Source organism: Hyaloscypha bicolor, assembly GCF_002865645.1.
Source record: "Hyaloscypha bicolor E unplaced genomic scaffold K444scaffold_83, whole genome shotgun sequence".
In the NCBI taxonomy this organism is placed as follows: domain Eukaryota; kingdom Fungi; phylum Ascomycota; class Leotiomycetes; order Helotiales; family Hyaloscyphaceae; genus Hyaloscypha; species Hyaloscypha bicolor.
The window spans coordinates 83,274-96,346 of record NW_020194585.1 but is presented as its reverse complement, the minus strand read 5'-3'; the positions used below and the strand labels follow the sequence as shown (position 1 = coordinate 96,346).

The 13,073-nt window shown below is 47.1% G+C and overlaps 3 protein-coding genes across 3 annotated transcripts; all 3 read left to right on the top strand.

Moving 5' to 3' along the window:
• Positions 1-4,331: 4,331 nt before the first annotated feature.
• K444DRAFT_613114 (catalase/peroxidase HPI) lies at positions 4,332-6,677 on the top strand. Its single transcript, XM_024880282.1, has one exon. It carries the CDS (start codon positions 4,372-4,374, stop codon positions 6,625-6,627), a length of 2,256 nt encoding a protein of 751 aa, XP_024736419.1. The 5' UTR covers positions 4,332-4,371; the 3' UTR covers positions 6,628-6,677.
• A 2,396-nt stretch (positions 6,678-9,073) lies between these two features.
• K444DRAFT_405166 (uncharacterized protein) lies at positions 9,074-9,484 on the top strand. Its single transcript, XM_024872556.1, has one exon. It carries the CDS (start codon positions 9,111-9,113, stop codon positions 9,387-9,389), a length of 279 nt encoding a protein of 92 aa, XP_024736418.1. The 5' UTR covers positions 9,074-9,110; the 3' UTR covers positions 9,390-9,484.
• A 3-nt stretch (positions 9,485-9,487) lies between these two features.
• K444DRAFT_652887 (uncharacterized protein) lies at positions 9,488-12,992 on the top strand (the record flags this gene model as incomplete). The annotated part of the gene is made up of 5 exons (XM_024885841.1): positions 9,488-10,338; positions 10,394-10,554; positions 10,609-10,954; positions 11,008-12,856; positions 12,891-12,992. 5 exons carry the CDS (start codon positions 9,488-9,490, stop codon positions 12,990-12,992), a joined length of 3,309 nt encoding a protein of 1,102 aa, XP_024736417.1.
• Positions 12,993-13,073: the final 81 nt, after the last annotated feature.

The window sequence follows — 13,073 nt, the reverse complement described above, 5'->3', positions numbered from 1 at the left end:
TACTCTCTTTAATTCTTCTCTCTCTCTCTCTCTCTCTCACTCTCTCTCTAAGTATAAGGGTAAGAGAGGGGGCTTATAGGGGGAAAGGTGGAGGAATAGAGACAAAGCAAGGGAACTTGGCCAGAAATTCATATTACTAAATTTTTAGTACCTATAGCTTATAATTTAGCGATTATATCCCTCAAATTTAGCGATAAGCAGCCTATAATTATAGGGCGTCCTTTTTCTCGTAATATATGTGCCTCGAAGCTCACTTTTCAATTTTCGCTTTTCACTTTTCACTTGCTTACTTGCCCTTCTCATCCCCCCTCCCTCTCATTCCCCCTCTCCCCCTATCCCCTCTCTCCTAGCCTTATATTTATAAATAAAAATTAAAGAGAGAGAGAGTAAATATTTCAAGTAATAATAGAAGTATATAGAGACAGGGTATAGTATATAATATATGAGTGTTTGCGATTTTTAATAAAGTGAATCAAAAGTTGAAAACCAAAGTCGAAAATTAATTAATTATTAAATTCTTATAGCTTTCCGTAAAAATCACGATTTTATAATTCTTTAACTATAATATCAAATATTCTCTAAATTATAAGAGCTCTTAGAATATTAAATTTTAATATATTATTATTAATTTAAGCTTAATAGTTTTATTTTTAAATAAGTAATAGTAAAGTTATTTAAGAAAAGGCAAAATGCGATTTTTTTAGTCTTATATAGCTTTATATCTTTTAATTTTTTTCTTTTTTCTTTTTAAAATTATCTTTTACTTAATAACTTTTTACTTATTTATTTAAAATAAGAGCCTTATAATATAAATTAATTATATTGTATTTAATTTTAATATTTGAAGAGTTTTTAGATTTTAAATTATTTTTAAATATATAATTAATAAGTTTAATAAAATTCCTATATAAAACTAATAATAAAATTGCCCTTTCTTAATAACTTTTTAATTACTTATTTTAAATAATAGCCTTATAATTCCAATTAATTATATTATATTAAAATTTACTAATTTAAGAAGATTTATAATTTGAATTATTTTCGAAAGTATAATTAGTATTTTTAATAAAAATTATATATAAAACTATTAATTTACCTAACTACATATAATAGTAAACAACTACCGGGCTTGGACACTAATACTATTAGGGATCTGAAGATGGGCAGGCATTCTATCATTCGATCAACTTACTTCTTAATCTGGAGTTGTGGTTATTGAGTAATTTGCGATTCAGTAATATTGGGTCATGCGCAACGCGGCTTCAGACGCGATTTCCAAAGCTCGGTAAAAAAAAAGGGGGGGAGTTTTAAAGCTAGTTTCGCACGCGGCTGTACTGCCTCCAATCGAGGATCGCTTCAATGAAGCACACAGCCACAAAAGACGTTCCTTTACGCCCCGCCCACAATTGCCGTTCCGGCTGAGCAAATTATCGAGTTATGTCAGAGCGCTCTATAGAAAAGAGAGTGAAAAGTCACAAAGTTATTTGATATAGCTAAAAAAAACCAAAAATCTAACCCTACACCGCAACCCGCCTCGAGACCCTATCCCAAGCTCACTTCCCTTCATATCTATTTCCACCTCTCTTCACAACTTATTCTCACAACCTTCCCCCCAAATCTAATAAAAAATAAATAGGGAATTATAGAAAGAATTTGCAGGCGGCCGGGGTCGAGCCAGCTTCCTCACAGTACTGTAGTTCGGACACTAAACATAGCTTACCCGCTCGCGGTCATATTCCGAGCAACGGGGGCTATATCTAATGTTTCCTGTTCGCTCTACCGTTGAGCTGCATCCCCTATTTTGAAGTTGAATTTAGAGAAACTTGCTTATTTTGATATGTGAGGGGTAAGGGAGGTGCGAGTGAATGGGTTGAGCGGTGAGGATGAGGATGCGGGCTTAAGCGAGCGAGGATCGGGGTTGAGTGCTGCATGTGGGTTAACTTTCCTAGCTTTGAACGAAAACTAGTTATTAACAATTTCATATCAATGATACAGCCTAGAGAATTGCAAGTCCCACTTGAATATTTATTCCTTTACGTGTGAGTAAAAATATTCTCGACGAATGGCTCCGGGAACTGGCATGATTCTCATGTCTTTAAATCTTCTAAACGAGTAAATTTTTGAGAGAGATAATTACTCCGTAATGAACGCGTTAAGGCAAGACAAGTCTTTTAGCACTTCTGCGGTCAGATCCATTTTCTTGTACTTTTGCAGTTGTTAGAGTTGGGGTAAATCCAGGCACGCGGGGTTTGCAGATCGTTTTGTCGGGGTTCATCTCAGGGGTCGGTAGGCAGCGCAGCGAGTTTACTTGTGTGCTCCACTCGTGTGTAGGATAAAAAACCCCTACCCTGAAGTCTGTTTCTAGCACGTCCGCCTCCACAAAACTTTAAATTCCAGCTGTCTTATTCGTTAGTACCCTGTCTTGCGGCGTCTATGGATCCAGGGCATGGGTTTATTTGCCCAAGTCACCAAGTACCAGGTGAGTTATAGGGGTTTAAACAAGGACTTATTAAGTTATTTCTACCTGATTTTTGACTTAAAAGAATATCGACTTCCTAACCTCCAGATAAAACTAATTGTATAACGCTTTAATAATAGTCTAAATATAGTTTAGAAATAATTTAATTAGGGAATTAGAGTTAGTCTTTAGTTTATAAGAGAGCTTAGATTCAAGAATTAAAATTTGAGTTAAAAGTCTAAGAAATAATAAAAGATTCTTGCCTAAAAATACTTTAAAAATAGTATTTAAGTTATATATTATATAAATATAATTAATATATAGCAAATATAATAAATAAAGTTTATAATAATAATATTAATTAATATAAATTATATTACTTAAAAGTATTATATATTTATAATAATTAATTCTTATACTCTTATTTTTAATATCTTTAATATTATAAGAATTATAAAATATATAATTAAAATTATAAATTTTTAATACTTTATATTTTCTTTAATAATAATTCTTAAAATTAAGTTTAAATTATAACGGCGGGATTAATATAATAGTCAAAGGCTCAAAGTTCAAAGAATCTCATATATTAGAAAATACTAAGCTATAAAAAAAAGTAGAGAGGATGCCTCAACCTTTAGTATTATTCCGCCCAAGTAATTCTGGCTTAGATTCGTTTTGTACCTGTTTCTGATATCCTATTCTTAGTAGATTATGCCCTTATACCAGCCATTATATAAATTATATAAAGTAAATTTATAAATTTTTAAGAAACCTTATAAGTTCAAGTTTAATATACTATTTATTACACACATATGACTTTTTTAAAAAGTTTTCGCGTTTTATATAATTAATATATATATATTATATTTTTTAAAATACAATTATTATTTAATTATAACCCTTATTAAACCCGGTATTAAATAAATTCTGTTCGTATAATTCTATTTTATAATTATATGACACAACATTAATTAATTTAGGTTATAAGTAAAAATTGTTAAAGGTGTAAAAGCCGAACTGTTTTGTCGGTGTTGTGTCGGGTCGGACCGACTGTAGGCTCTTCAAGGGTCTGGAACTGCCAAGACTCAAGCTGCATTTTGCCAGAAGTTTCCTATACAAGTAAAATAGACCACGAGACAGGAGGTAAACCCTCTTGATGGGAAACTAGCGCAGTCAGCCGAGTACGCGTGGCCATCCAGGTATCTCGCGGTCTCACGTGCTTTTGCCGAGCCACCTCCAACTCATCAAAATCCGAGGATCTGAGGATCTGGGGCTTACAATCGGCTCGATCGAATCGATCACAGACTTTCTTTTGCCAACCTGAGAAGCCAGGGCCAGACTCCACCTAGCTGCCTTCTTGATAATCAAATCACTGATCTCGATTCTGGCCAAGTCCGCTTAATAATTGCCGTATAAATTTGCACCCACGGTGCTATTCCGCTCCTTGTCGGACCCTGCGTTCTCGGACAAGTGGGGGAGGGGAACAGCACATGTTACGCCACGGCTAACAAGATGACGAGATGATCAGTGCAAGTTGTAAACGGCTGCCGTAGTCTTCGTCTTGGAATTTATCTGTGCCAACCATGCCTTGTCCGCGTAGCCCTCAGAATGGCACGCGTAGATCCAGTCCTTCGCAACCCTGGCGGGGTAGCCCGGCCGCTTCGCACAAACCCGAGACTCGATTGCTTGTGGGGCTGGCAGTGATTGGCCAATCAGGAAGCGGCCATTAGCTGAGCTCTTCTTACTCCAACTGTTTGAGAGTGGGGAGGCGAATTTAAAAAGGGCGGGGTAGTCCCGACAACCGTCGTTCTCCTCCTCCAATTCTCAGGCAATTGTTGCTTCTTACCTTTGCAACAACAACACCACCACCACGACTTCGAGCACACAGTCCACGCATTGAACCCGTCACAATGGCTGAATGTCCGATCAAGCACTCCAACGTCGGCGGCGGCGGTCAGCGCAACCGCGACTGGTGGCCCAATGACCTGAGACTGGGCATCCTCCGTCAACACACCTCGACTACCAACCCGCTGAAGGACTTCGACTATGCCGCCGCCTTCAAGAGCCTCGACTATGAGGGGTTGAAGAAGGACCTGCACGCTCTGATGACCGACTCGCAGGATTGGTGGCCTGCCGACTTTGGACACTACGGCGGCCTCTTTGTCCGAATGGCATGGCACGGCGCGGGCACGTACCGTGTCTTCGACGGCCGTGGAGGCGGTGGAGAGGGTCAACAACGATTCGCTCCCCTCAACAGCTGGCCTGACAATGTCTCTCTCGACAAGGCGCGCCGTCTGCTGTGGCCCATCAAGCAAAAGTACGGCAACAAGATCTCCTGGGCGGATCTCTTCCTCCTCACCGGCAACGTGGCAATCGAGTCCATGGGCGGCAAGACCTTTGGATTCGCAGGTGGACGTGCTGATACCTGGGAGGCTGATGAGTCTGTCTACTGGGGTGGCGAGACTACATGGCTGGGCAACGACGTTCGCTACTCAGATGGCAAGGCAGGCCTTGAGGGCCATGGTGTAGTCGATGGCGATGAGTCCAAGAAGTCACACTCTGATATCCACAGCCGCGATTTGGAGGAGCCGGTCGCAGCTGCACACATGGGTTTGATCTATGTCAATCCCGAAGGTCCCGACGGCAAGCCCGATCCGGTCGCTTCGGCACGGGACATCCGAACTACCTTTGGCCGTATGGCGATGAACGATGAGGAGACTGTTGCATTGATTGCTGGCGGTCACTCCTTTGGTAAGACACACGGCGCTGCTTCTGCTGATAATGTCGGTGTGGAACCAGAGGCTGCTAGCATCGAGGCACAGGGCTTTGGCTGGCACAACAAGTACAATTCTGGCAAGGGTCCCGATACCATCACCAGTGGTTTGGAAGTCATCTGGACCAAAACACCTACGAAGTGGAGCAATGATTTTCTCGAGTACCTCTTCAAGTATGAGTGGGAGCTCACCAAGAGTCCGGCTGGTGCAAACCAATGGGTTGCCAAGAACGCTGAGCCGTTCATCCCCGATGCATTCGACCCCAACAAGAAGCACTTGCCAAGAATGTTAACCTCCGATCTTGCGCTCCGCTTCGACCCTGCGTACGAGAAGATCTGCCGCAGCATGCTCGAGGATCCGCAAAAACTTACTGACGCCTTCGCACGTGCCTGGTTCAAGCTGCTTCACCGTGACATGGGCCCAAGATCTCGCTGGCTCGGTCCCGAAATCCCCAAGGAGGTCTTAATCTGGGAGGACCCAGTTCCAGCGGCCAACCACCCGTTGATCGATGAGCACGACATTTCTGCCCTGAAGAAGGAGATCCTGGCATCTGGTGTCCCAGCTGAAGCACTCATCTCTACTGCCTGGGCTTCTGCCTCCACTTTCCGTGGCGGTGACAAGCGTGGCGGTGCCAATGGTGCCCGCATCCGCCTTGCTCCTCAAAAGGACTGGAAGGTCAACAACCCGCCTCAATTGAGCAAGGTCTTGAGCCAATTGGAGAACCTGCAGAACAAGTTCAACAGCTCCGCATCTGGAGGCAAGAAGGTTTCGCTCGCGGACCTCATCGTTCTGGCTGGTTCCGCCGCTCTCGAGAAGGCAGCAGGTGTTTCCGTCCCATTCACACCGGGCCGCACCGATGCTTCCCAAGAGCAAACCGATGTTGAGTCCTTCACCCACCTCGAGCCACTCACCGACGGATTCCGCAACTACGGCAAATCAACCCCGCGTGTCAAGACCGAGCAATTCCTTGTTGACCGCGCCCACCTCCTCACTCTCTCCGCCCCGGAACTAGCCGTCCTGATCGGTGGTCTCCGCGTCCTCAACACCAACTTCGACGGCTCCTCCCACGGCGTCTTCACCAAGACCCCCGGCAAGCTCACCAACGACTTCTTCGTCAACCTACTCGACATGAGCACCGCCTGGAAGGCAACCGACTCGTCCCAGGACCTCTTCGAGGGCGTCGACCGCAAGACCGGTGCCAAGAAGTGGACTGCTACCCGTGCTGACCTGGTTTTCGGCTCCCACGCTGAGTTGCGTGCTCTATCTGAGGCTTACGCTTCTTCAGATGCAAAGGAGAAGTTTGTGAAGGACTTTGTGGCGGCTTGGGACAAGGTGATGAATCTGGACCGGTTTGATGTGAAGGCGCAAAGTGCCGGTAAGGCGAGGCTTTGAGTGGCTGGCTGAGTGTGGAAAAAGGAGAGATTACTAAAATTGATGATGCTACAATGCAGATGCTTTAGCAAGTTAGCTAGATCATGATTAGCAGCAATGACACGTCGTTCTTTTGCATATCATTGCGGTGAGAGTTGTGTGTCTGCCTCTCTGCCCTCCTAGAAGTCTAGCAAGGGCCTGCCAGAGGATAGAAACGTTCGTTGATTGTAGAACCCCAGGTTTTTCTAATACTAGGGGTAAAAGAAGTGCAAGACTGCTCTGCACAACAGAGTTAGGGATCTGGCATGAAATCTAGGGTAATACAACCACCTCTCGCACGTCTCCAAAGGGAGAGAGGGGGTTCTTATTTCCTTTTTTTCTTCTTTTTTTTCTTCCGAGTTTTCGAGTTTTCGAGTGCCTTTGAGCAAGCAGGTACAAGCTTATCAGCGTATCAATCTCGCGGCAACCGGTCCTGCCCTCTCCGATGTGCTCGCCCCACTTGGGCAAAATCCACGCCAGATTCTACGCACACCCAGTGTCACGCGTTACACCGCATCTGCAAATACCCAGTGCCCTATCAAGACCTGGCGAGGGGGTCTCCTGTCGGGTATTTGTATTGGTGGTAACAGACCGCGAGGACGCACATACCCAGCGGAAGCAATTTTCTAGAGGTCCTGATTTTGGCGGCTGTATTGGCGATAACTGGTTACTATCTTCCACTCTGGAGCTAGCACCACCTCGTTGCGAAAGAGAGCCGTCCTGCAACAATATGCATTATCACAGTCCGGACTTCAGAGCCCGATTCTAAAGGTGGAGGCGGAGCGTGGTGTGGTCATAAGATTGAGCACGACGTGAGAAGATGGCAGAGGGCGAGGAGACAGTGGCGTTTGGACTCTCCAGGTCGCTGACTCGACGAAGACGTTTCCGTGGCTCTTTGGGACTGTTTCGTTGTATACGCTGCTGCCGCCTTTCGAAGGCCAAGAGCCGGGCTACCTGCGACTTTTGGTGCATAGGCAAGAAGATGGCGACGTTGCTACAGACGCAGTACCTGAGAAGACACTAAGACGGGGCATTGATTCGCGTGGCGCAGCCGCCCTGGACTGGATATGTGGCGCCGATACCGAAGCATGTGAAGCAGGTCATGCTTCTCGTCAGTGGCGTGGCGGGCATGGCCCATGTTGCAGACGATTCATAGCCTGCTTGAGGAACGCAGGGAATATGGCATCGAAGAGGCAGGTCTGAGGAGGCCGGAATTGCATGTTGTGTGGTCCAAGCAAATCTCGAGCGTGTTGACGAGCACGGGATGTCTCCATCCTATGCACCGTCAACACCGTTCGAGGCTTCGACGGCGGGCAAGATAGCCTGTGCAGAGCTCGAGAGGTTAAGGAAATTTCATCCAGACAAATTTGTCGTTGGGTCCGTTGATGTGGGCAGCACGTTTGCACATGGCGCGAGGGTCATTGAGTCGGTTTCGCAGCAGCGGCGGGGCAAACTGATATTCCTGCGGTGTTTGGACGCGTGTGGACACCTGCCTTTCCACTCTGGGCTTCTTGTGGCTCATTCAAGGAGTTGGACAGAGCGAAACCGCTATTCATCTGTGGATCTAGAGGCGTTGCGGAAACGCTGTCTGGCTACAGCGATGATGGGGGCTCTGCACGGGGGACGGATTGAGTATTCTTGCGAAAGCTGAGAAGGTTTGAGAACCATGGATCTTCCGAAGATGAAAGTGTGTACTTGAAAGGAAAGGTCTTGGCATGTGTAGATACTGAACGCGGTCTCTCGACTCGGATTGCGATTTCAAACTTTGAAAATATCAATAACCAGCTTATCGACAATCGTAACTCCGTTATCGGATTCATCGAGCCTGGTCTATGGGTGTTCGGCTATTTGGTATGACGAGTAGAAGCAAGAGTGTGTTTCTTTGTATTTGGCTTGGGATTTGAGAACTAGTCTGCGATTTAGGTTATATGCCATATATATTTATTCGTCTTCAAGCAACCCAAGCACCTCTGCAAGCACGTTACAAGCTTCGCTACAATGGATTTCCAGAAGAGCAGAAGAAGGCTCCTCTAAGCACAATCTTGCAGACTCGTTAGCGTGTTTAGGATTCAAGGCTTGGTTTAGTGTAGAGCAGAGGCTGGCTAGGTTCACAGATGGAGATGGAATCGGTGAGGTTACGATCGTTGTACGACATAGTGTAACGGGCTCGTTGCCCTGCGTCGGTGTTTCCGGCGATCTTATTAGGGATGGTAAATCAAAGTTTGCTACTTTCCGTTACAAATAGGCATCACGACCTTTGAGTTTGATCCTCTCTCTTTTGGTTCAGGCACACGTGATCGCGGAAGCTTGACTAAGTTCTCTTCTAAACCTCGTTAAGGGTGTTAAGAAAGGAAAAATCGTGTGTAGTGCTCGATATTTAACGAGATATAATGAAGACACAAACTTTCGTTATTAGACTTGGGAAGCGCCGAGCAACAATGTAAATTGCATGAGAACGATTGCAGATGGTCAACCCCTGTTGCGGGCTTGGCGTGTCCCCCTTGCTTACTCGGCAGGGAGCAAGGCGAACAGTTCCAATGTCCGGTGCCACTGGTGGTGGCTGTGCATGCCCATCCCCCCGCGTTTCTATTCTTAATTTCTCCTCCTTTGCTTTCTTTTACTCAAACCTTCTCACACGACCTCTTAACATATCGTACAATATTATTTTCCACCCGTTAAGCAAAATCTTGATTGTTTTGCTCTCTGTCGGCCTGGTTGGTCCTTTATTAACTGCTCAATTGTGATCTTTGCTCTATCAGCCAAGATACACAAGAGCGGGGGAACCTCTCCCGTGTCTGACAGAACCCACAATCGAAGTTCTCCGCTCCCCAGCAAGCCCACCATGGCCGAAGCCGCCGGTCTTGTCTTGGGGATGATGGGCCTCTGGCAAAACTGCGTCGGCGTCTTCGATGTAATCGATTCTACCCGCCGCTATGGCATGGACTACGAGCTGCTCTGCGTGGAGCTCGAGGTCGAGCGGGTGCGACTCCTATGCTGGGGCGATGCTGTTGGGCTCAGCAACGCCAGTGCTGCTTCCCCAGCTCCTCCCGATGCGCGTTTCACTCGCGCCGAGGTCCGGACTACGGTCATCCGTCTCCTGGGCGCCATGCAGCAGGTCTTCGAGGATTCGGACCGGCTGCAGGAAGTCTATGGCTTGCGGTCCTACAGTGGCGGAGAGTTGGGGGCTGGGAATGAGATCCAGATCTCGCAGAGCCAGCTCATTCTAGGTGAGGTGTTTAAGAGAGCGTATCAGAATTTACGCCAGATGGCGAAGGATCGACAGCGTGAGACTGTGCTGGCAAGGAAGACACTCTGGGCTGTTCATGATAGGAAGAAGTTTGAGGAGTTGGTGAAGGAGGTGGGGGGGTTTAATGATAGTCTGGAGAGTCTGTTTCCGGATGCGAAGAGGAGGGCGGCGGAGGAGATGAGGGTGGAGGTTGAGGAGAGTGTAGAGATTGGGGAGCTAAGGCTGCTGCAGGAGGCGATGTCCGGTGGTCATGAGGAGTTGAGTGAGGTTGCTAGTGTACGATTGGAAGCACTGGGTGCTACGGTTTCGGCTAGGACGGAGCTGTTGAGCCAGACGGAGGATCAGAGGGATGCGTTGACTGTGACTGGCGCTGGTGATGACGATGTCGAAGAAGTGCCTAGAGAGGGGATGGAAGGAGGCCAGGCTGCTCTGAGAGAAGATGAGCCGTTGGATGAGCTGTCGAAGGAACTTAGGTATTTGGAGATATATGTGGGCAAGAAGAGTACGGGGGGCATTGACACTCAGCATCATCGGCCCTTATAGTCATACGGAGCACGTGTCTGCTCACGTCTACTGGGACCAAGACAAGAGGGGCGATTCCTTCTCACGGAGATGGGACGACAGAGACAAGGGGTTTGTCCCCATGCCGCACGCCTCCTTTGGTATGTATACTCTCCTCCTCCTCCTCCAACCAACATCTCTTTAACATGAAGCAGAGCTGTATCGAAAGAAGAAATACATGAAGAAGCGATACAGAAACGGAGAAAACTACGATATCCTTGATTCTGAGGACTATACGCTCCTCAATGCTGAGGCGCAACCGAAATATGAAAATGTTAACCCTGGGACGGTGACGGTTGAGGGATTTGGCATCGAGTGCTGGGACTTTGAGATGACGAAACCCCGGAGCAAGACAATAATGGTTAATCATTCGGCGATGCCCAATGTGCCTGCTGCCAAGCTGCTACGTAGGTTGGATGAACTGCGGAGAGGAGGCGATAGGCTGGGCTGGAGTCTGGACGAGGATGAACTTGATATCAAAGAATTTGTTGGCACTTTGGGGTAAGTTGAAAATGATGAATCATACGGACTTGGTTAACAAGTGATTGTTTCAGAATTGTGTATTACGACCAGAAATATGCGAAAGACCCAAAGCGTTGGGTTGGAGACTTGTACAGCGTGCTCAACCGTACCGATATATTCGCCGACTTCACTGCTGAGTCTAGTGTTGGTTTACAGTGGGCAGGTCCGAAAGAGAACGACAGCATCGGATTCTGGAACTTCTTGTGGCAGATCATTATTGCGAAAGAACTGGCACGGCGCCTAGATTCCAGTGAAGGGAATGGCTACACGGGCTTCACTGCGAGGATTTTGCCCAGCATGATCGTCTCAGACCTGTGGTTGACAAATGTCGGCATCGTCCTCACTGACGCGAAACTAAACACAGCAGATATCAAGAAGCCCGAGACCGATGCCGAGAAGGCGAAAGCAGAGGAGTTCAAGAACAAGGGCAATGCTGCATTGCAGAAGAAACAGTATCAAGAAGCCGTCGACTTCTACACGGAAGCTATCAAGATCGACCTCGGAAATCCAGTTTACCGATGCAATAGATCAGCGGCGTCATTTTCGAATGACAAGTTTGAGGGAGCGGAAGAAGATGCTTATGTTTTAACCCAACTCGATCCGAAATACGCAAAAGCATGGTCTCGTTGGGGAGCTGCGCGGCTCAAACTGGGAAGCTTCAAGCGAGCAAAGAAAGCGTATCAGAGAGCTATTGCTGTCGCTGGCAAAGACGCTACCGACCAGATGCGACAGGGACTCAAGGATACCCAGGCCAAACTCGAGGAAGCTGCTAAGGAGATCAAGAACGAGAAAAACAGGGAGAAGCAGCATGACTTGCGTTCGACGTATCTGGATCATGACTGGGATATTGTGGGTAAAAAGGTAGAGCTTCACACTTCTGTGCATGAGCGGCAGGTTGAGGGACTCCTCTTCTTCGCTGAAAAGATAAAATGGCCGTACATCAATGAGGTGCGTGACTATGCTGAAGGCGTGTACACGAATCTGCGAGGTGGGGAGAACATCAACATCCATCTCCACGACTGGCTATACGGCATCATGCTACCTGGGAAATGGTTCGCGTTCAAGATCATGACGGCACTGATCTTGTGCACACGCTCTGTTCGAGATATCAGCATTGCGCATTATTACGAGTGCGGGCTGTCACTCCCCAAACGATCCTATTGGCGCAGTAGGACCGTTCTAGGCCGAGTACTGGGTTGCTTGCCCGGCGTGATCTCCCTCTGTGGATGGCTTGGACCTTGTCCACCCGTCGAATTCGAAGGCCCTACGTCTACGTCCCCTTCTCTGGAAAACAAGAAACCAAAACACATCCGCATCCGCACCCGCCGTCTCGCGCCGCACGAACACAAACCTGACGAGGACGGTGTAGTCATCTACGCAGGTTCCTATCATGACAAATATGAGGCGACGCGCATCCGCCCTGACGAGGAAATGGAGCCTTACCTCGAGGATATGCAGGACTCGAGCCGGTGGATCATCCCTGAGCCTCCTGTAAGGCAGATCAGTACATGTGAACTCGTCTCCATTAAACTTAAAACACTACCTCTCGAACTTGCGTCGCAACCGCAATCCGGACGACCAGACGCCGAGGCAGAGCGAGAAGTCGAAAACGAGACTCAATATCGTGCTTCCATTGTTTTCAAACTCGATTCCAGCGCAGAGCCTGTTACGTATAAGTTATTCACAAACCCGGTATTTGTGACGCTGCCGCCGTGTAGGCCGGGACCGAGGGGTCAGCATGAGGTACATATGAGGGAGCTGCCGAGGTACCAGACCAATATTTGGACGGTGGAGATGTTGAAGGATCATACGGCCGAGGATAATGAGGGTGATGAGAAGGGGGTCATGACTATTAATGCTACCGGCAAAGGTGGTGAGTTTGTTAGCGAGGGCTTGGTGCTCGGAACGCGGGAAGAATGCGGTGATACGTAGGCAGGGGGGGCCGTGTTTTATTTGTGCTGTGAGGGCGGCGGGCGTGGCGAGCTTGGGGACGGGGGTTTTGATTTGGTTAGAGTAGTGGTTGAGAGCCCCGATGCATGATTAGAGTTTGGTTAGGGTTATCTTGATGATAATGATACCAAGGGTTTTAGTGCACATC

What these genes read in the sequence shown, in the direction of transcription:
- K444DRAFT_613114 (XM_024880282.1), top strand. Translation starts at nt 4,372, where the DNA reads ATGGCTGAATGTCCGATCAAGCACTCCAACGTCGGCGGCGGCGGTCAG.
- K444DRAFT_405166 (XM_024872556.1), top strand. Translation starts at nt 9,111, where the DNA reads ATGGTCAACCCCTGTTGCGGGCTTGGCGTGTCCCCCTTGCTTACTCGG.